The sequence below is a fragment of the Osmia bicornis genome, chromosome 9 (assembly GCF_907164935.1).
Source record: "Osmia bicornis bicornis chromosome 9, iOsmBic2.1, whole genome shotgun sequence".
Classification (NCBI taxonomy): Eukaryota; Metazoa; Arthropoda; class Insecta; order Hymenoptera; family Megachilidae; genus Osmia; species Osmia bicornis.
The window spans coordinates 4,487,712-4,511,630 of NC_060224.1; the positions used below are offsets into that span (position 1 = coordinate 4,487,712).

Here is a 23,919-nt window from a genome sequence, read left to right on the forward strand (position 1 = left end):
GAGGTCGAGGACAACGAGGAAGATCTTAGCACCCTCCGGCTAGCCGAGATATATGTATGTATGCGGGCGAAATAAGAGTATACCAATGCTACGAAAGAAACCGTCTGAAACATGCCGGGAGTTTTAATATGTACGCAAGCCAGAGACAAAGAAATGAAACGAAAAGGAGGTAGCTAAGATAACGCTTATACTTTAGTTATCGTTCATCTTCTATGAAAGCAAGATGGTATAAATTATTTTCTAATATCCATTATAATTTTATTTTTCTAATTATAGTACGTTTGATAATTTAATGCCGATTGGTTTTCTTAAATTAATAAGATTTGAGATTTTTGGATAGAGACCCAATTCTAATTTAATTTTGTACTTCATATTATTTTCATTTCCTTAATTTTGCACTGTTCCAAATGAACGTAATTTGATTACAATTAATTTACTTCTTCAATATTTTATATAAAAATACCTGCGCGTATAATAGATAGTAGCATAAAAAGCTGAATATATAAAATAAAATGGGTGGTGGATTTTCTGCAGTGTAGCCGAAAAATGTATGTAAGATAAAATGAAAAATACACCACCTTGATATAAAATAGAAATCCAATTTAAGATTATGTTTGAATTTTTGAGATCCCGCTGCATAAAATATGAAACATGTAAAAGTAAGGAAATGAAGAGATGTCCCCTTGATATACTATTATCGATAGATTCTTACTTCATTTTGAACAAATTTTCTGTAGAATATTTTCAGAAATCTTATTCGAACACTAAATCCAGTTATTCCTGGCAGTCTAAAGCTTTCAGAAAGCACACTTTGTATTATGAATATTAAAAGATAAAAAAAATCGATAATGCTGTTTTTGTTATTATTTGTTGTTTCTGATAACAATATACTGTGATAAAATAGGTCTTTCATAAGCTGCAAATTACAAATTTCAATCTTTTTCCGATAATAACAAACGAATGATTACTATTCGTACAAAAAGAATTTTATGTATCGAACGTGACTGAAATACAAATATAAATTTTTGTTTAAAGGGGAATTGAGTATAAGAGATTTGTAAAAGAATATGTAACAGATTTTACTAAAACCCATTCTCTCTGTATATTACATTCGGCGAATGTTTGAATTTAATACCTTTAGAAAACAATGTCTAAAATGATGAAATTTTGTTTCGAATTTTCTGTACATTTTTCACGTAGGACCATCTCTTTTCCACGGTTTTACCACTGCTTTCGACATATCCTGGACATAAAATTCTTTTATTTATGTCGATTGAGTAACAAGCTATACAGAATTGGAACATACGCTCGTAGTGTGCGAACACCTTCCGATCGGAATCTACTATAATAAAAGGGTTGAAACGAGATTTTTATACCTACGTATGTACCATATATTTTTCTTTAAATTCGGAAATTTTGTAACTTTGAAAATCTGAAATTTTTAAATCTCAAAATTTTACTTATAATTATATTTAAATATTTTTGTTATACGAAAAGTACGTAACATCAACTGTTAAAATGTTAAGGGAATTTGGTTTAGGAACACAACGGGTTACCAGCTATCAGACTGCTGTAATTGATTAAAGCACTCGTCTGGTAAATGAAAAAACTTTGGTGTCGAAACCTGATCCAGCAATCTAATTTCCATCTTTTTTTCTTCATACTGTTTTTTGGTAAACTGCAAACAGAACTTTGTACGATTTGCTTTAATCAAACGATTCGTCTGTATACGGTGCAATTCCACAGTGAGTATTATTTAATCAATATTTTTGTAACTATCTGGTTGGACACGTAATCCGTTCTAATGGAATTATGCGATAAACAAACAAAGACCAGATGAATGGGTTTCAAAACTGTGTTGAATTTCTGCAACGTACCAGATTATATAATGTTATTAAAAAAAGAAGTATCAGTTTCGAATTTGCAAATAAATAAATTATTAAGCCTAGTAGTTTTATGTAATTCGTTAAACTCAAATATTAAGAAATATAAAATTTCATTGAAAAAACTTACAAAAATATGTCAGTTTTCTATATTTATACATTTCAGAATTTCAAAGATTCAGAATTTAAAAAAATACAAAAGTGATCTATTCGAACATTTTCCGTAGAACGAATAATTTACGAGATATTTGACCAAATGTATTTTACAATCCCTTTGAGGACTGTTTTCGCCCCTTCAATATGGATGACGGCCTATGAAAAAAATATCAGGTAAATTTTTTTGGGTTTGACAATATATCAACGTTTGATAAAAATCGGCGTGTATCACTTAGGTAACTTCCTTTGTCAGAAGTGAGCAACGTGTCCCGTTTAATCCACAGAGTATGATATTTTCGTTATCAAAAACTGCTCTATATGTATAGGATTCCACAAAATTTACATCCATCTCAAATTTTTTTATTTTAATATTTTTCGAAATGAATCTAAGTTTAGTAAGTATGTATTTCAATGTATTCTGTGGTATTGAAAAATATGAAATTGAGAACGGTTTGTGAGTGATTTGACTTTCTACGGTACCATAAGTAAATAGACAATAATTGCAATAGTACAATTAACTGCAGAACCTTTCGACCACCACTTATCTAAGAAATATTGTAAAACGAGATTTGAATTTTTATTTTTTGCTTAATAATCATATTATACATGCAATCAAGGTGGTAAATGCAAAATAGAAACATGGTGGTAAAATTGTTAATTATCGTGATGTATAATTACTATGTTATAGCAAGGAGGGAGTAAAAACCATATAATATATTCACTTCTTCTGTTCAAGCGTGAGCATTGAATTTTCATGACCAGGTAATTATCTCGTCTCCTAATGAGAAATTTTAAAACCAGTTAACTTATTTTCACCTGGTCGTGAAGTGGGGAAAATTTAATACAATATTCATAAAATTAAGAATAAATAGAAATGAGGTAATCAATGGAGTGACATAAGAAATTAAATGTCATAGACTTGACACCAGCTGTCAAAATATTAATTAAATTTTTTCCCTTCAAAAATATTATATTTTTCTTGATTGCAAGCATTTCACGCGTGTATTAAAATGTCATTTAGTTTGATATCTAATTAAATCCAAATAGAGAAAGAGCTAGTGCCTACAATAACTCTCGATGCTTGTTCACGTAACAAAGCATACGAGTTAAAGCCAGCTTTTATCAGTTTCAAACGTTCTTTGACAAAGTCGCCTAAGTGGATACGTACAATGCGATTTCTTTCAGTTGCGAGAAAGAGGTACGATAATACGATAGCATTTAAATCAGAAAAGCGGATTACATACTCTGTTACCCTGATGCAAATGCTATTTGAGAGGAAATGTTAAATAATCTAGTCACGATTAAAAGTATCTATTTTTGGACTTGTCTCATTCACTAATATATTTTATTTCATTTACTTGTTTTTAATAAATTATTTTAGATTTTCAGTTCATTCAATCACCGTGCACTGTTCAAGTTTAGAATAGAATAATGAAGAAATAAAGCAATTCCAATTTATTTTAAATTACTTTATATTCTTGTTGTAACCTTCAAAATTTATTGAAATGTAAATGTACTGAATAATTGATTTTCATTAATTACAATATTGCATTATAGTTAACACGTTCCTACGTTTAACAACATCCCTGGATGAAATGTAATTTTATTGTTTCGATGTATCATTCGATAATATTGCAGGTGTATTAATGATATTATTAGAAATTTAGACGATCGCGTCGATAGTTTGCGAATTTAACTAGCGCGAATAATCGCGGTAACTCGATTGTTTGTTTCATAGAACACGAAATTCGGAGCGATGGACGTAATATCGATACCATTATGCTGATAAGCTGAGAAATTCTACGTGGAATGTATGTGGTATTACAAGCATTAGAAGCATATTATAAATTATAATCCGTTTTCACGTCATTATTATAGTGTACATTAATACACAAGGATATTTCTGTACATTAAATGTTGTACAGAAATGTACTGTATATACCTGATTTTTATCATTGTAATAAATCTGTTATAAAATTAATTTGCAATTTATTCCACGATTAATAAACAGTGCGTACTTTGTCAATAAATAATGCATTGCAGAGTTTATAATTATACATACTAAATTTTATAATCTTAAATAACTAAAAATCATATCTTTTCTTCTAAATCACTTCTAATGTTATATCGTCAAAATTAAGATTTTGAGATTTCTTTCTTTTCCCGTATCCCCATCTTCCCTAGGGAAGCCTGATTTGATCACCAGTATGCCTAATTACGAAACACTGATTGAAGAACCAAGTCCCTTTTGGCAGAGGGCAAAAATATAGGAAGTATCACAATTAAGCCTAACTTCTGTTAGAGTCTGTAAGCTGGGCATTTGAATTGCAGTTGTTCGCTTCAGGAAACTCGGAAACTCTGGCCACTTAAGCGTCCCGTGTCTCTCAGAACACGTCTAAAATCTGCAGTATGTTCGTGCTACTTTTACTTATATCTCCTTGCCTCTGTATCTCAAGCCTCGCGTGTATATGGAGCAACCGCTACGTTTCTGTGGGGGCCGCTAAATCGAAAAACTTTGCCACTCGACGCTCAAGTCAAGAGTAGAACGAATCGAAATAAAATGATAGCTGGTGGTGCGGGTTTGGGTTAGGGCCACCTAGTTGCGGTGCTTCACAATGATAACGGTTTGGGGTGCGCTTGCACGTAAAAAGAAAGAGGAACAGAGAAAGAAAAATAGCGAGACCAGTTCTTTGTATAGGTTTCAATGAAATGTAACAGTGTGTACAGTGGGGAACAAAAGTATTGGCGTAGACCAAGTATTCTTTAAAAATCTAATTAAATATCTAAACTGAGTTTGGAGAAAAAGTGAAAAATTTACGAAATGATTATAAAATTTTAAAATGTAATTTTTCTAAAATTACGAGACCCCTAATGTCATCAAATATGCACTATTTAATTCCCTTGAGAATTGGTATAAATATAATCCACATATTTGAACTGATTTTCATTTATCAAAATCAGCAAGTAGATGTCCAATTGAGATTGTATTTTTAATAGTTGTTTTCTAGAGCACTCTCAAATTGTAGTATCTGCTAAAAAGTGATAACAAAATTTTCTGCTCCCAAAAAGTGATATGAGAGCCAACTCCTAAAAGTACTCTCAAAAATACATCCACTTGAATTTTATAAAAGTGCAAATTTTTATTAGTATTACTATCATATATTTATTATACAACAACTAAAAGGATAGGTAAAGGTGAATAATAATTGTTTACTTGTTTGAAAGGTGTGTTTTCAACGCGATAGTTAAAATACTTGTCAACACGTTTATTTGTTCAGCAAACGAATATTGAACATTGACATTATCATGTGCGCGATACGAACGTTATTTTCTGTTTTCATTGCATACGAGTCACATTATGTCCACTCTCGTTGCTTTTATACAACGTTTTACTAATTACATTCGTAACTTAACAATTGTAATGTTTCCACGTAATATATTTGCAATGTACATTTTTAGCAGTCCTTGAATTGGATGTAAATGGAACGCGGTACACAAATAATCCTTGGATATTTTCAAAGCTGTCATGTTAAAATATCGTAACGCTGTTAACGGTGTTATTGCAGAATATAAATATGAAAACTGTCTTGTTATACGTATGTAAATGCGATATTACCAATACACCGGAATAAATTTTGAAGAATATAAGAAAATTTATTTAAAAAATAGAATCGATAGAAAATAGGATTCAGTCCTTCTCGCCTACTTTCATTTTTTTCCATATGATAGTATGTATAAAAAATGCAGTAAGCACCAATTAGCTTGGACTTACATTATGCTAGATAAGTGTAACATATGAACAAAGTGACGTGCTCGTCGACGTATCATTAATCAAAGTTGAAAGCAGGTATTATAGATACCTTCCGGTAAAGGGTTTAAATTATCGAACTTTCTAGGAAAGCGGAATACACCGCTATGGTATCGACATATTGATCGATCGGGCAACTCTCAAGAAATAAATACCTTAAATGAAGTCACGAGATTATAAAACAAGCTTTCGATTAACCTTTGAAGGTGTTTGACGGCTATCGTTCCAACGTATAAACTACCCGTTATTTTGTTTAAAGGGAAACTTCGTCCAATGCTGAGCACAGTTTAAAAGGAGCAAAAACTTGCTACTTTAAAAATGCTTCCCTTTTTCTCAAAGGAGTAAGCCTATTTGGAAGAATCAAAAGAGCTTGCACCTTTGAGAATTCTTTTAAACCTATCCCTTTGGAAAAAAGTTAGCAAACATTAGGGGATGATTCTATCTTTTCAGAGTGAATTTCTGCAGAAATAAAATGATCCTTGTTACCATTCCACAAAATTTTATTAAATTTAGGATTTTTGGATTGGGAGTCTATTCTTAAGTGTGTAAACTATTTTGATTGTGTAAAGTAACGAATAGAAAAGTTGAAAGTTGAAAATTAACTAATTTTAAGCTTAGTAATTAGAACTCCATATGACTTGTAAGGAGACACCTATTTCCACTGCAGCAGTCAATGTGTTAATAATCGGAAACAACCAAGAAGTGTTATAGAAAATAAAAAGCAACCGTTTAGAGAGAAGTTTAATAGCATAAAGGTTTATCGTTTGTAACGTTTCGCCGTGTAAAGCATTCTGTCGCCTCGCCACCTTGGTTGCTTCTCTCCGTACGTGGCAATCGACTGTTGCCCGAACTAGTCGAGGCAATAAGACGAGAGAACACCACCTGTTTCCAAGTGTTATGAAACCTCCGGCCAGTAGCACCGTCTTTCACAACGACAACTTGCCACGTAGATATACACTGTAACCCTTCCATACATGTTCAGATCTTTGCTAGAAACCCTCGGCTCCAAGTCCGTTAACACCAACTTCTAACCCATCAACACCATTACTACCTAAGGTTACTCTTTACGGTCCGCGAGATTTTGTCGCCAGATATTGCAGATGACGCTTAATCAGATACCCCTTTTGTTCGCCGTTCTCCTGAGAGAGGTTTTCCCTCGAACGGTCTGTTTTTTCGATTAATAACATCGTTCACACCGCCTGGTCTGATGGAATTGTTTTTTTCTGACCCATAATGGAGATTTTATTTGATCGCGAAACGTTGTGATAGTGATTATTAAAATTGTACATTTCGGCTGCATTATTGCAAAATGAAATGCGAAACATTCGCATCCGATGCGATATTCCCGCGCACTTCGATTGGCTTGTTTTTCCAACATAAATTATTCAATCTTTTTAACCGTACATAATGCGTAGGAACAGAGTCCGGAATTATTCGAGCAAAAATTACGAAAGATACGAAGTTATTTGCGGATGATCAATCATTTGCTATTCGGGTAATTTTGGAATAATTATTTACTCGAGAAACATTTAATTATAGATTAAAATTATTCAAATAATAAATTATTCGTTATTTGTAAATATTCTCGTATCCAAAGCATAGCAATGAATCATTAGCAAATAATTTTATCATATTTTTTGAAATAGCTTTTCAATCTAAATACGATTATATCTCGAAAAGCTAAATCATAATAGAATTCAATTCTGAAAGAATTTTTCTGTTCACATGCTACATAGAACAGGAACGAGGACCAGAGCAATTGCTCGAATCAGTGTGATACGTTGTAACTCAGCCACGAGTAACCGAGCAATCTCTCCCAGCAACGTGATATGTACGTTGTAACCTAACAAATCAGGGCAACAACACGACACGTCGGTTTAAGCCACCGCAGTTACCTCAATATTTCTGCAAATGTTTAAATCTATAATTGGCAGACCATGGAAATCCTCATGCAAATATTGCTTTTATATCAAATTTTTCTTCATCCAGGTAATAGAAAGTATTACCCTAAATTTTACTAATTTATATTGTAAGATTATTCGATGATGACATACATGAAATTAGCATATCTCTAGGTATTATGAAAAATAGTAATTAATATAAATAGCATACCAATTACAAATTTATACATTTGACATTTTATACCTATGCAGTGAAGTAACAAATGACACTAAAAAAGTTCCCAAGATATTACATCAGAACTAATTAAGTTCTTATTGCAATTTTTCAAATACTGTTTGTATTCTACCATAATAATTAAGGATTAAATAACTCACCCCCATTATTTATTTAAGATACAATGTATTCCATTGTTCTACGTGACTGCTATGATATCCATTCCAATTCTCCAATAAAAATTCACCGTTTTAATATAAATTCCATTTTCATCAAAACGTCCATAAAAAAGGTTACATATCAATTTTGTAGAAACAATGTTTATAGCTGAGAATATGAATAAATTCATGCTTCGCTCGCAAAACGAACATTGTGTATACAGCTGAAAAATTCAACAGGAGAAGATTTTCAAAGATTACAGTACCGTATTCCTGTATACACTCGGTCGTTCATGAATATTAACGTTCGTGCCTTCTTTAGTTACCATTACACGGCACGGTAAAGGGATGAAGTGGTGGCAAACAATAAGGCGAGCGGAAAATCGAACAACTCAAAGTTGAATCGTTGGACGAAAGGGCGTAATTCGACTCGTTACATTTCCATGTATGTATTTGCTCTAACAGGGAATTAGCTGTCGATTCTAACCGTGTAAGTTACCGCAGTGCCGATGCAGTTTCGCTGGTAATATTCTGACCCGTATGAACTAGCGTAATACCTGGTCGAACAAAGCGAACCCGCTAGTTGGATGGAGAAACTTAATCTTCCATGTACGCGGACTGAAACGTAATGAATGCAAGTAATAGAGAAGCGGGAAAAGGTACCATTCGATGCCCTCTTATCGTCGACGTTTATCGTGGCTACCTGTAAATGACGCCTGTATTGTATAAACCATTACCATATTTTTCGAATCATTGCGCCTCGGGGAATTATTTCAACTTGATATTCAGTTCTGCGATTTGAAAGATTTGATTATTAATACTTCGTTCGTCGCAGTGAAAATAGACGTTCGTAAGAAATATTTAAATTTTAATCATTGAGAATTGCGATAGTTCATCTTTAAGCTTTCTATTTGTTGGTAGTTTTCAAATCTTAAAATTCTTATAAATTAAATAATCAAATAACCCAAAAGAAAATGTATAAAATAATGGATACATGTGACATATGTTGTCCCACCAGGGTCGAAAGGGTTAAAATATTCGATGACAGAAATAATTAATATGCAAGAATAATTTCTTTCCTCTTTTTCTATTAATGAAATTATAAAACTTGTTCGACAGTTGAACGTTCATTTCCGGTCAATCGAATGATATAAAAAGTTGGTAACTTATCGGTCCATCTAATCGAGAAAGAAGGAGGAGAACGAACGAAAGAATACGAATAACCAACTTTTATTGCAATTTCCTGAACTCATGAAAAGCACAAGTACGAGATTGTAAGCCATTTGAATTTTCCATCGTTCTAAAAGCGTATCAGAATTTCCTTTTCAATTTCCAAACATTTTGATTCGATGAATATTAATTTTTTCGGATTTTCTGCTCGAAATATCGATAACGGTACATCGTTTTCTACCAGGCTCTCGCATCCATTCCGTCCCAATTTCACTTTCACGAAAACTGAGCGGTTGCGATTTTTAAATTCACCCGTTTTGCGTTTCCGGTGTCGGTTAATCGCGGTGAACGCCGAGTTTGCGGTGCAAACTTTATTTCACGCCCAGCAACCATTACTATCCCCCATCCCGACCCCTTCGTTCCATCCCTTCCTTCCGTTATATCCCTTTCCCAAGCGTGTTCACTGAAAAATTGTACCTAGTAGATTACGCCTGTAGGGGTGTCAAACAACGGTGCGACTAGTTTTCAATTTTTATCGATTTTTCATTTGACTTTTTTCAACTGTTATTAGAGTATAAACGTTGTAATTCGATCATTTGGTTTTATTCTATTTTCTTCAGCTTAAATTCTGATTGAATGTTTTCTTTTTTAGAGATACATTTTGTAACCTGTAGAGGATGGAAAGCTGATTTTGATACTTCAAGTTGTTTTTACTCTTTTAAAGGGTTATATAATCCTTTAATTGAAAGTTAAAACCGAAATAAAAATAAAAGAACTTTGCTAACACGATTTCTTTTTGAGTTCGGTAATATTATTTTATTTGTGAAATTTTCTAATAGTAGCATTATTTTTGTATTTAAAATTAAACATTAGAATATTAGAATACTGGAATCTTAAATATTTTAAACTAAATTTTTATGTTTTTGCTATCCTTTGTTTTTTACAATATACCACTGTACCACACATAAAATTTCTAACTGAGAAATATAAAATATCATGAAACAATCTTTCCATCCTCTAAAGGTTAACAACAAATCGATTTGAACTGTATGGTTTAAGATACCAAATCTTAAAAAAAAAAAAGATAGAATTATTATTCCATGAGTTTGACACTCTAAAAATATCCTCTTCCCTTGTGGATATTTGTTACTCCCTTAGATCGTATTATAATACCCATGAGTAACAATGATTTGAAATTCACATAGCTATTTCTTTTCGTTCTTCTATGATTTCTTATGATTTATATATATTTTTGTTACAGGGGGCCCGCGGACATTTTCTGCTAGGCCTTACCGAGGAGGTTGGTTCGTTTGTTTGGTTTGCAATTAGGATTAGTCAGTAGAATTTTTCTCTCTAAACTGAACGCCCATTTCCTCTTCCTTCATCTATCACCTATATCATTTCACGTACGTTTCTATATCTCTATATATCTAAATCTATGTTTATATCTATGTGTATGTTTGTACGTGTACACGAATACGATTCTTCCCTATACTTTGTATCTTTCTGTGTCTACTTTTCATTTTTCCTATCTCTTTTCCACCTGCTCTTGTTTTCTCGTTCGTCATCCGATCATGCATATCATCAAGCATAACTCATCTGTTATACATTTTTACTTGGCGTATATACGTTTATACGCTTTCTGTTTGTGTCTGTGTAATTAGTTTTAATATGTATCGACGTGTGCATACTAATGTACCAAATATTTTCACGAAATGTAGCGTGTGTAATAAAAAATAAAAAGAGATTCAAATGCAATATTTTGAATGTAGAGTCATTTTGTAATAAGGGTGATATGTTTCGTGAAAAAATTTGCATGTACAGCACCGAGCATGGTAGGTTTACCCTAAGGAAATGGCGATGTCGTGGAAATTGGATGTCGCGATAATTCCTTTCAATTATGTACTAAATATATAATTTAATAATTCAAAGTTATGTTATTTTTTTTCTAAATCATTTTTAATGTTAATATCGTGAAAATTGAGGTTTTGAGAATTTCTGCTTCCCCTATAACGTTATTTTACCTAAAAAGACCTACTATGCTCGAGACTATACATACGTATAGTACATTCGTATTGATGAATGATCTTTACATCATGCAATGTGTAACATCAAGTCCTTGCTACTCTAATGCTGAACTGTATCCTTATATCAACAGTTCGTGTTATTAGCATTAGTTGATTAATGTTTGCTTAGATGTGTAATCGTTACATGTGAAGCTGCGAATACAGTGGAAGTGTTTTCTGATTAACTAACATTCTGCCGAATATGTCATACCAAAGTGATTACATTGTGAACTAAACAACATTATAGATCTGTTTGTCAGAAAATTCTTCTACTGAAAATTTTATTTCCAACACGTGTGATCTGAATGCACAACGCAAAAAATCTCACTATGTTGTATGTTTATGCTCGTGCCATGATTTAGGAAATAGAATTCTTTTCTTATAAATATTCCACAGTTATCCACGTTCTTTTGGTAAGTATACGTGTAAAATTGGCCATTGGAAAAGAGTTGGAATTTTTATCATTACTCCTCTTGTCCAATAGTATTTTTCATCTTTGTTCGCATTTTCGATTATTTTGAAAAATAACATTAAACAGTCCACACCTGTCTTTTATAAAGATAATATTTTTGTGAATTTGTCCATCCATTATGGAAGCTATTGTAATATGCTTGAAGTGGAATGTTATTGAAAGAATAATTTTCAAAGGAACAATGTATAATTTTGAAAATGAAAATGATATGGAATACAAAATTAAATTAAAATTGAAGCTCTCTCCATGGCCGTACAAGGGTTGAGGTTTAAAAAATTATTAAATAAATGATATTTATCATCCACGCGATCATTGAAGGGTTAAACTAATGAATGTACGATTTTCAGTATAATCGTACTTCTATGAAAAACATAATTTTCAAGTTTCATAATTAGCTGCAAATATACTTAGGTGTATTTTTGAAAGAAGTAGTGAAAAATTGCCATACGAAGCGATTCTCAAGAAGAACGACGGCAACGATGACGACGACAAGATTGTCGCTCGACTGACGCCTCGAGTACCGAGTCTCGTTGCCTGAGGCGGCAAACATTCGCGACATTCTCGACATCCATTGTCGGTACCGCCGACGACGACGTCCGGCGATGTGCACTCGACGACGCCGCTCACGTTCCTGATCGTCGTTCTTCCAGGACAACCGCTCTGGCGTAAAATTTCTGCGCGAGTGGAAAGCAAACGAGATATCCTTCCAAGGAGAAATTCAGATAGTAAGACTGGAAAGAAAAGCATCAATGTGGATGTCGTTAGATCACACCATCTCAATGCGTCACTGAGTATTATTCAACTTTCTAAGTGGATGGCCTAAGTGCTAACAAGTACCAATACCCTCTTCAAGATTAGTTGAAAAACTTAACATTTTTTACATTATTCATTTGTCTATGATTCCCATTTGAAAACCAAGTTATATGGAATTTGAAATTCTGAAACAAAAATTGATAAAAAGTTCAGCTTAAAACAGTCATCATTAATAACTGAATTAGCATTCTATCATCTAAAATAACATCAATCATGTTTGCAACATATTTTGTTATGGAATATTTTAAAGCATTCTATATATTGAAAAATTATTAATACAGTCAGACGTATAATATTAAAGGAGTCTATCTGATTTCATTCTACCTTTTGCAATAGAAATTGCATCTCATGGGTCTTCACCGTTAACCCTTTGGTTAACGGTGCAAGAGGATGACTTCCTGTCACCGTGCACCAAACTATTGAAACCGGAATATAAATGAGTCAGACGAGTGGTGGAACGTTAGTTTCCTCTGCAGTTTCCTTTGGCAAGGAAAAGCAGCCTTGCGCGTGGGTGTACTATCATTTTAAATGAATGCTTTGAAAGATAGAGAAGGTTCTTCCGTATCATAAGCTCCATAACAAAGCCTTTCAATCTTTCATAATATAAATCAGATTTCTTTACCGTAAAATCTTTCAATTTTTAATGACTAATATGTATAGTGATTTTTTATAAACCTTTTTGCATAATTTACATATTTTTATGTATTGTTAATAGAGCAGAGTATTTCTTTTTTAAAGATAAGGATATTGATGAATAATGGGATATAACTGTCTAACTTCTAAAATAATAATTAAAGGATATACGAAAGGTAGGAAGACATAAATGCACATGTCACTAGGGTACGACCGACAATGAGAAGTAAGGAAGCGTACAAATGAAAGAGACAAAGTGGAAGTGACTTACTTACAGTCAGACCTCACGTGTCTGACGTGGAAAGGTATCACGTAGTGGTATACGTAAATTTTGTCTGTATGCATTACTCTGAAGTTGTTTTGAGTTAGTTCCAATCAGGAACGCATGAATATTAATATCTTGTCCTGTTTAATATTAAAATGGATGGAAATATTAATACTGAATTTTATGCGAAATTACGAAAAATTCGTTCCTGTTTATTGTTGCTATACAGGATGTAGCCGATGTTAAAAAGAATTAAAGTTTTACATAAAAAATATAACGAAAACTATCATTCATGATTTTGTATTACTATTTGAAATAATCAAGCAATTTTTCGACTGAGGTTTTGAGATATTTTTGAAAGATATAACGAGATAACTACTTGTAAGATTTTTTACTATTTTTAAAGAAAACGTACGTAATTTGCACTGTTCGCTAGTTACTATTATTACTGTTTAATTTCGTTTCAAGCTATTGAAATTTCACTTCTACCGTCCTCAATAGCTCGAGACGTGTCATAAAGTTAGGAATTTCCGAAGGGTAACAGAAACTAATTACAACGACGTTGAGAAACTAGCATTTCAAGCTTAAGAATCATAACTTGGAGGAAATTCTGTGCTACTAAATTTCTCTCTGCTGTAGCTACATAGATGAGGAATTACTAATATATGTTTAGCTCAAATTCATTGAACTGTTACAACTTTTAAATCACACTTGCATTGTTATAAATTATTTCAAGAATTTATAATATTTAAAATTAGTGCTGTAAAATGAAAGTTGTAAAGAAGTTGGATAAAGTTAGAATTTAGTTAGATTGAGTGACTAATTAGTAGTGAAACTTAGTTACAAGTTAGGTAATTTTGAAGAATCAGGCTACCAAGTCAGACAATCAATTTCCATAGAATTAAAACTTTGTATTTGGACTAATGAAATCACTGATCTATGATGATCAGTTGAAATCCATGGTTACTGGGTGTCTAATTAATTAAAACACTTAAGTCTCGTTTAAACTTAGAAACAATGAACTTAAGAATATTACTTTTCAACGTATGAAACTCTTGGATTACAAAATTTCAGCAACTAATTTTAGTACAAAAACAGTTTGCAATTTTAATTAGATATCTTTATTGTATCTATGTTTCTTAAATATTTTTATTATAATTAATATGTTCAGACGTCTGTGTAAAATTTTAATTTGTAATGTGATATAATAGTAATTGGTTTGTAATTTGCATTTGATATACTGAGTAGAGACATTGAAATGTATTAACAGATCATATATCTGATACTGAATTTGATAGATTGATTTGAAACAGATATGTGACACAATGATTACTATTTAATATTACTAACAATAGCATAGATACTATTATAAATCCAATCAAATATTTTATGCGCTTTGCAAGCATTTTGGATATCCTATTCAGTATCATACTGTTCATGACTAATATGACAAATATTTATATCTACAGATAGGTACTAATGAAAATTTGATACATACTACAGTAAAACATCAATTATCTGAACTAATAGAAAGATAAATCAATTTGGTTAAATGGCTTGTAGCAAATTTACCAATGTGTCATAAAATGATTGACAAGAAACAAGTTTCAAATATGAGTATATGAAATAAATTTAAAAATCAAATTAATTATTCTTTTAGAATAAATATTTGTATTCCCTCTTTCTTTTTTATTTTAATCAACAATGAACAAAATAATATCGTCTTCATTATTTTGCAAATAACGACCACCATTATACAAAAATTATACAAAAATTATACACATAACCTATACGTGCACTGACCTGTGACAAAATGTCCGGTGTTCGGCTACAGATGGACATCCTTGCAAGGGGTAGTAGCTGGAGTGATCTTGAACAACTTTCTTTTTCACTAAACTACTCGTTAAGGTTTAGTTTTTGAATTAAGAATGAAAAACACAATCAATCAGAGTGCGCACGTTCAGCCGCGAATGTAACAGCTGGGAGAACGCGCACGATTAAGGTCACGAACAAACAACTCGGCACGTACGTTCGTAGCCGACACTCTCGTCACTGAGCATGCGCAGTATGCGCGCGCTGATTGGTTGTGTTTTTCATTATTAATTCAAAAACTAAGCCTTATCGAGCATTTCGATACAGGAGAAAACTGTTCAGAATCACCCGCTACCACCCCCTACAGGGTTGTCCACCCCAGGCTTAACACCTTATATAGGTATTTAATTCTAATTAGCTTAAATAAAATTTTATTCGCGTATAACTTAATACGCGTTTAAATACGTGATTTCTTCTGCACTCGTATAATTGATATTCAAATAATTATTTCAACATTTGAAAGAAAATTGTTCTTTCCTAAAATTTATAACAATTTTGTGTTATAATTGCAATATGATTATTTCAATATTATTAACTGTTATAAAATCACGAGAACGGCTTATATAGATCTAGTAAATGTAAAACTGACACCTGTGTCTGGCACGAATTAAACGCCAATAAATTACGAGTCGCAGATTGGATTATCACGGCTTATGCTCATAAGCTTGGTTTTACGAGTTAAGATGTGCGAGTGTAGTAAATACAGAAGTAATTGAAACAATTGAAAGGTAACGTGTACCGATGTACTTAATCTAGCTTTTCCGCTACTTAACACTTTCGTTACTGTAGTTGTCCAACGCAAAGTGTTTAGTAAGTACATTTCAAAACAGAGAACAAGCAATGGGAATATTTGCGTAGCAATTGGAAACAAAAATATCTAAACTTAAATGTCTCTTATGGCAAATAAAACTTTACTTATTTTCGGGCACCCGTACACCCTTAGTTGAGAATAATCCTAAAATCCTCTCCTCAAACGAAAATAAAAGGTAGGATCTCGATGAATCCGTAAGTAAAAGTAATTTTTACGATTTATCGACGTAAAGAGGGATTTCTTCTGTAACACGGAGGGTGTTCGGATAAGGATAGCGAGGAAACATAGGCAGGGTCTGGGTTAGGTTTATTCATCCGTAAGAGAAATGAAATTTCAAAGAGGCAACACCTGTGTCCCGAGTTTAGGTTCGCTCGAAACACTGGCACACCCTTTCCAACGTCACTCTGATATACGAACCTAACGAAATTCCTTTCCGTTCTATCTTATCGTTCTAACTTTTTCGATGGAAACTGCATCACTGAGTTTCGAAAACGTACCTTACCTAGGCTTCTATACATACAAAGGCTTCGAAACTGCGAAACTGCGAGCTACGGATAAATTGCTTCACGAACAGATGTTTATTTTTGGGACTAGCTTCGATGTTATTCGTGTAATGTTTGTAGTTGGTTGAAGCTTCTAATATTTAACGTGTGCGCCGGTTAAATAACATTTTAGAAACACAATCTCCTTCCTCTGTGGCAACGTATAATATTTATTAAACCCTTGTAAAACATCATTTTTAATAACAAGCCCTATTTATTTTCTTTTCAAACAATTATTATAAAAACTTTAACCTTTTCATTGCCACACATTTTAACTAAAAAATAATTGAAATAATGAAAATTAATAATGGAAGACTAATTTTTAAAGAAACAGTGAAATACAAAATTAAATTAAAATTGTCTCTCTCCATGATCCGTCATTCGAAGGTAAATTATCGCCATGCAATATGGTTTAATAATAATAATAATAGAAGGAAAGCTAAGTCATCATTGATGCTAGGTGAGCAGTAAACTGGCCGGAAGAAGCGTATATGAAAACGGGAGCAGTTTTCCTTAAACCGTTTAAAGTAATGGAAATAAAATCCAAGAATAACGATTGACAGGTGCCATAAAGAGGTAAGTTTCTCGATGCTTTCAAGCGGTAGCAACCAATATCCGTCGCGTCGGTGTCGTATCGTATCACGGTACACGTACGCAATGGATATTGTTTCCTCGTGGTCGAAAGTTGAAAAGATACGGGAGAAGTTTTCCTCGAACTCGTATCTAGACGACAGACACCCCTTTTCGGTTCTCACCGAGGTAATGGGCTCTGGAGCGTAGTGACAGCCGCGAAAGGAGGTGGGTACAAAAGCGAGGAAGACACGATGCCGAGCTTCCTAAAGCGTGCCGGTAACAAATCATTCAGGAGGAAACGACCTGCTATACAGTTCCTGCTTTCCACCCCTTCGCGGACGATTTGATTTATATGTCGGTCTTGATTACAATTGATTTTAGTCTGACGGTATCTGGCTGCGAGTACGTTGCATCGTTCTCGATCGTATTTACAATTGTATCTGCCGTGTAAATCACCGGTGAGAAACAGCGACGTTTCAAAACGCCACACTGATAGCTTCGCAAAGCGAGCAGACAAGGACTTTTATTTTTCTTTTCTTCAGCGACATAAGATTTTAGAAGAGGTATTGTCAACGCTTCGTTTCTTACTTTTATCGCAAGTTTTTATATGACTCTGTGTAAAGATAGTTTTTTCTCCCCTTTTATTTATTTCCATCTACCTTAAAAGGTGTTTACTTTTCACCGTTCAATACTTTTATATTTTGATCTTTGATGGAAGCTTTTAACGGGGATAATGATTTAATACACATTGTTTGTTGAAATTCATGAGATACTTGTTGGTTCGTTTAAATGTGGTTTGTGATTATTGATAAATATGTTTACCTGGAAATGATTATTAATCACTGTATTGTTTAAATTTCACCAAACATTTCATCATTCAGTATATAATAAATTGTATGCACAAAGTAAATATATTTATTGATGTAATAATTACAAATGACATTTAAATCAACTAACAAGTCCCTCCTGAATTTCTCCAAGAGATTATCTTTATTTATAGTCCCAAATTAGGATATATTAATAATGACAGCTGAAGTCTGAATAAAATATTTTAAAAGGAACGTTTAATTTTATAAAGTAAAGTTTATCCACGTCATAAATTAAATCGAGATACATTTATTTATTATTTAGCATTTTACTTTATAAAAGTTCTACAGCTTCTACCACGAGCGTAACAAAATTTCTTTTAGTTATTTTAGGTAGCTATTTCGGTAAAGGGCAAACAATGTAATGTTCAATTATTCAGCTCTGAAAATATGACATGACATAGTATTCTCAGCGGAACCGTTTCGTGGTGTCTACTGGAACCTTAACTTTCGAAAGTATGCAAAGTCTAATATTGTGGTAAACTTTCAAAATAATCGTTTTAAAAGTTCAAGGATTAACCACCATTAATATTTCTGAAAACAAATACGTACACTTGTTTAAAAAAAAAAAAAGAGAATTTGACATTCGTATCTTCTACTATAATAATATTAAAAGAAAACTCCTTTCCAAGAATACTTATAGTCTCCTGTAATATATAACTTCCATATAAACAATTTTCTGTATTTTCAATACTTATAGAAATAGCGTAACTGTTATATATTAGCACGAGCATTCTATGTACATCTAAATGTATAAATAGAAGTTGGCGATCATAGTTCTGTCCAGGTTCGTACACGCGTACGTGCACATTTATTGAATTCGCATATGTATGTACATACGTTCATAGAAATACTCCTCGATGGGGGGTGCACGTATCTAACCGTGTACTTGCAGGCAGACGGAATCGTTTACGTAGAATACGTTTCCGTGTTAAACGGCCGGAGTACGTGATTTCATTTACGATACGAATTCACGATCATTCTACATCCGTTGGAAATATGGTGGCTCACGTACGTCCCTTCGTCCGGTACTGTACGGTCCTGCACTCCATAAAGCACGCAAAACCGGATCAACTAGGCATTTAGCACGGAGGAACAGACATGAAGCCCACTTCCGGGATTTACGTGCCACCTCGAGATTCATGTTTCATTGTGGAGGGAGGTCTTTCGGCCTACCGATCTTATAGACTGATATCGTTTTCACTCGAAATAGGTTTCAAAGATGCTTGTCATGATGGGAGGTTTATTTTGTAATGACTCGGCAAACATTTCAGGAGAAACTATCACTTCACCAGATAAAAACTTGAGGCCATAGATTTTTCTCGCGAGACAGAGATTTTTTGAAAATTAGGAAATTAGATAATTGGAGATGGAAAACAGGGAAATTAGGAAACTGGACAAGTGAGAGATTAGAAAATTAGGATATTAGACAAGTGAGAAATAAAAAAATTAGAATATTAGACAACTGGTAAATTAGAAAATGTCTAATATTCATAAATTGGAAAATTGGGAAAATGGGAAATCAGAAAATTAAAAACTGAGGAAATTAGAAAATTAGGCATCTAGGGGCAATTGGGCAGTTGAGAAATTAGGAGATTGGAAAATGGGAAAATTAAGAAAGTAGAATAATAGAATCATAGAAGAGAACCCGTCCCCATTTCTAGGAAACCCGACTTCGACCATTCAAGAATTAAACCATCCCTCTGAACCACAGACATTTTAACATTACAAAATACCAAAAACTAAATATTCTACATTACACCGTATCTACCGCAGGTAGCTACATGAATACCTCTATGATACATGCAGCTTTCATTGAATATCAGTGCATATAAGCAGCTTCCTTTCACGGAAGTAGGCTATTGTCGGCGGCAAAAAGGAAGACTCTGCTCGAGAACGTGTTCTGTAGCTCAAACTTTTCGGATCAAGATACATCGCCCGTTTTCGCATGCATCATGCATCTTGCACCTCTGACCCCAGCCTCTATCACGGTAGTTTTTCGGTGAAAGACTCGAGTAGCGAAACAAGCCGCAGCTAGGTAAGTGTTTTCTTTGAGGCGAATGATTGGCGTGTGAATACCGCGGAGAGTATTTCCATCACAATGCTTGGCAAGATACACAAACCCGAAGAGCGGTCAGGGGCGAAGGGCGGGGAAGGTTCGGAGCAAAAGTGTACAGTCTGTTTTATCGAGGGAAAGAACAGGTACAGCAAAGTGTCGGCGGGTTGCACGCTGTACCTAGAAAGTCTTGACTGTAAACGTGCTCTCTACCCCTTCCATTTAGTCAAGTTCTTCGTGGCGGTGGGCCAGAAGGGTGAGTTGGCGGGTGTAGAGAGGTCAGAGAGAGGTTAAACCGTGTGGGTGGTGGTGGCACGGTCCAAGAATCCCCAAATGGCCGGTCATTGTGCTTTGCTAAAGGGTAAAAGAGACCGACCGACCAACCGGTTCAGTTCTCCCTTCATCCTCGTTCCTCTCCCTCTCTTCAACCTCTGTATCCGTTGTACGGCACTTTGTGGTCAACCTTGGATTTTCGAGCGACCAAATTCCTTCACATACCATCCCAGCTAACCTCCTTTTTCACTCGATCTTCGTGCTCTTTCACGTCCCTTCTTCTTTACCTTATTCCCTCGGTACGTTTTCTCTATTTCGTTCTGTTTTTCTGTCCCTCGATTCCAGCTCCTTTGCCACTACAACCACCCCTCCGGCCGAATCGCCAAGTCTTCTCATTCTTTTGCCCTGACCACCAGCCAGCCTTGCTAAAGTTTTATAGATCGTACAACGAGCATCGAACGCTTTCTTCTTCAGAATTGATTTCTGTGATTTACTAGTTGCCCCTCGTGTTTCCTCGGTTGATTGCTTAGCAAAGTTTGTTGGTGTCGTTAAATATCTGTTTGATCGTCCCAAAAGACGTTTTGAAACAGGTATTTCTATTCAGAGTTCAGTATTGTATGTACGGTTAACACTCGACAATTCCCTACATTTGGGGCTCTGGAGGTGGACACTTTTAAAAAACGAGAAATTATCATGTATGCATTCCTCATAATTCATTCGTATCTATGACACAGCTAGTTAGACATTCTGAGATGATACCCGCCTCTGTTTTTGTATAAAAAATAATATATGTATAGCTGTCTTCCTGTGATAATTACTCTGACCAGTTGTTTCGATGAAATGTTTGAAAAGCAGTAAATTGTACAATGCAGTAGGAAGGTTGCAGCCATTAGTTTGCTAGATTATACCGTTATGAATGTGTGTATCTTAGGAGAAACTTGGGCTTAGGTTTCAGATTTAGTTAACAACGGTGTAGACTTACTCCGTTAGGAGTATCTTACTCTTTGTGCCGTCAAAGACGAGCAAAGTAACCAAGATATACGGGTATTAAGGAGAAACCTCAGTACGATTGTCCGGTAAGGGTGGCGATCCTTGTTGTAAATCGCCACTAGTCTGCGACAGTATTCGCGGTCGCGTTAACCAGAACTAATGTGTTGGCCGACGACAATTCTTAGTCGTTTACTCGCCAAGCGGAATCCTGCGAGAAATTCTCTGTTATATTACGTTTACACATCGGTTTAGCCGTTGTATTTAGCAACAGGATTCGTAAATCAACGGATAACACGGTCTTTCATAAATAAGGACATTTTTATTAGGGATTGTTTATATTTTGTTATTAGAACGATAAAATCTTATATAGAACCATTTATTTCTACTATATTATATTGTTACTATGAAAAATTATTTATTTTCACTATAACTGCTATACCAGTAAAATGAAACCTGAAGAGGACCTTTAATTTTTTAGGCAGTAGTTATGTGTATTCTATATAAAAGACGAAAGCATTTTCAAATAAATGTTTAAATTGATTTTATTCCGTTAGAATTGAAAGATTATGTTAAGTTATGTTAATTAGTATATTATGTTAGTGGGTTACACTTGACGCGGTAAGATTGTCTGACCACAACGGATGATACTACTTGACAGAGTCTGAGCGCGGTGAGCTATACTACTTTGCACAGTTCAGCCACATAGACGTTCCGAAAAGTTTAACGTTTAACCCATTGACTATTACATTGAAAATGACTTTACAGTATCGAACGGAGTTTTCCCAATATTTCCAAAATCGTAAAAGTTGCTATAGCTCAGAAATAAAAAGTATTCAAATTTATTAAAAATATGATCTCTTTGCTGTTATTTAGTAATAATTGCATCAATAAAGAAACATACTGTGCTTACATTTAAGATAAAATGGGTATAAGGTACTTTTTCTGCAGTTTTAAACTCTAGTTAAAGTTCTGAACAAGGTAGCCTTTATTAACTAGATATATGCAGATAAAGTTAAGGAAATGGATCTTTTTACCGTAATTGAACCTTTATATCTTTTTCTCTACCAATTATTAACCGCGTAAATTGCAGAACATAATTTAAACCCGAAAACAGTTCAAAGGGGTAAAAAGGCTGCCAATTTAAAGAGAAGTGTAATAACGATTGTAAATAGTATAGGATTCATTACATTTGACTTTGTACCAAATATACCTTTGCACCTGTATTTTTAACGATTTTACGAGATTCTGTGTATTTACTGATGCATTCACAAAGAATACTGCTTTAATTAACGGCCTTCATTTTGCGTTTACTTACAAGTACCCATTGCGTTTTTTTTCTCTTATTTAGCGAAGCTTAAAATTTGTCGTTTATTGAGCATTATTAACATTTAAAGTATCTTGAATGTTTATTGTTTTAATGCTTACTAACATAGGTGAGATTATTTATACTAACAATTATCAAAGTGTTAATTTTATTTTAATTTTCTTTTTCTTATGAAATAGAATTTTATTGAATAAAATTTTTCAAACCAACACTTGTAAGATTTAAAAAATTAAGTCCCTTTTAAACAATGCAGTATTTGATAAGATAATATGACAAGAATTTCAACAGCCTTTTGTTTCCGATAGTTTTTTCCATGGTATACGTTTCATGTTGCTAATGTGTCAAGATTTGAAAAAATTTCTAATAGTGTATCTGATATACTTGCAAGTCTACACGCGATGCTAGTACACGAAACACCTTTCACTAGCATACGTATAGTATATGCATACATTATGATTTTGTCGCTACTAAATGGTATGTTACTAATTATAAAAAGGAAAATTGAGGAACGTAGTCACATTGACCTTATGACCGCGTTAGATACGTATACCATGGCCACTATTCTAGTAAGACCTCATTTTAAAAAGCACAGCAAGGCTATTAAGAGACGACTGTAAACTGCTTTTCACTTTTTATTTTTTTGAGACCATTGAGACGTGCATTTTCTACGTTTAAAATTTTAAACTACTGTTATAAATACTATTTTATTTTTCAATACAGAGAACTTTTTTATCGAAAAACAGCCATTATTAAACTTTGTGCAAATTATAAAATGCATTCATTATTTTTATTCAAACATAGGTGCGATTAATATCTATAATAATCAATGCTTCATATTTTATCTTATGTGTGTCTCAATAGATCATATGCACAATTTAAATACTATTTCTGTGCATACGTTTATATTGCATCATGCAAATGTTTAAATAAATGTATGCAAACAGTATGTATTTTACAGATAATATAATGTTACACAAAATATGCGAACATGACCAAAATTAAATTATACATATCAGCACTTTACTAAGGACAACGTTATGGAAAAATAAGTGCACTCCATAGAAAATTGCATT

At 33.5% G+C, this 23,919-nt stretch overlaps 1 protein-coding gene across 2 annotated transcripts in view; it reads left to right on the forward strand.

Moving 5' to 3' along the window:
* LOC114883120 (synaptogenesis protein syg-2-like) overlaps positions 1–23,919 on the forward strand; it is a 168,951-nt gene that overhangs the window by 52,262 nt on the left and 92,770 nt on the right. For both annotated transcript variants that reach the window (XM_029200569.2, XM_029200570.2), the window contains exon 3: positions 10,552–10,590. In XM_029200569.2, coding sequence (XP_029056402.1) covers positions 10,552–10,590 — 39 coding nt within the window. The remainder of the gene's footprint in view (positions 1–10,551; positions 10,591–23,919) is intronic.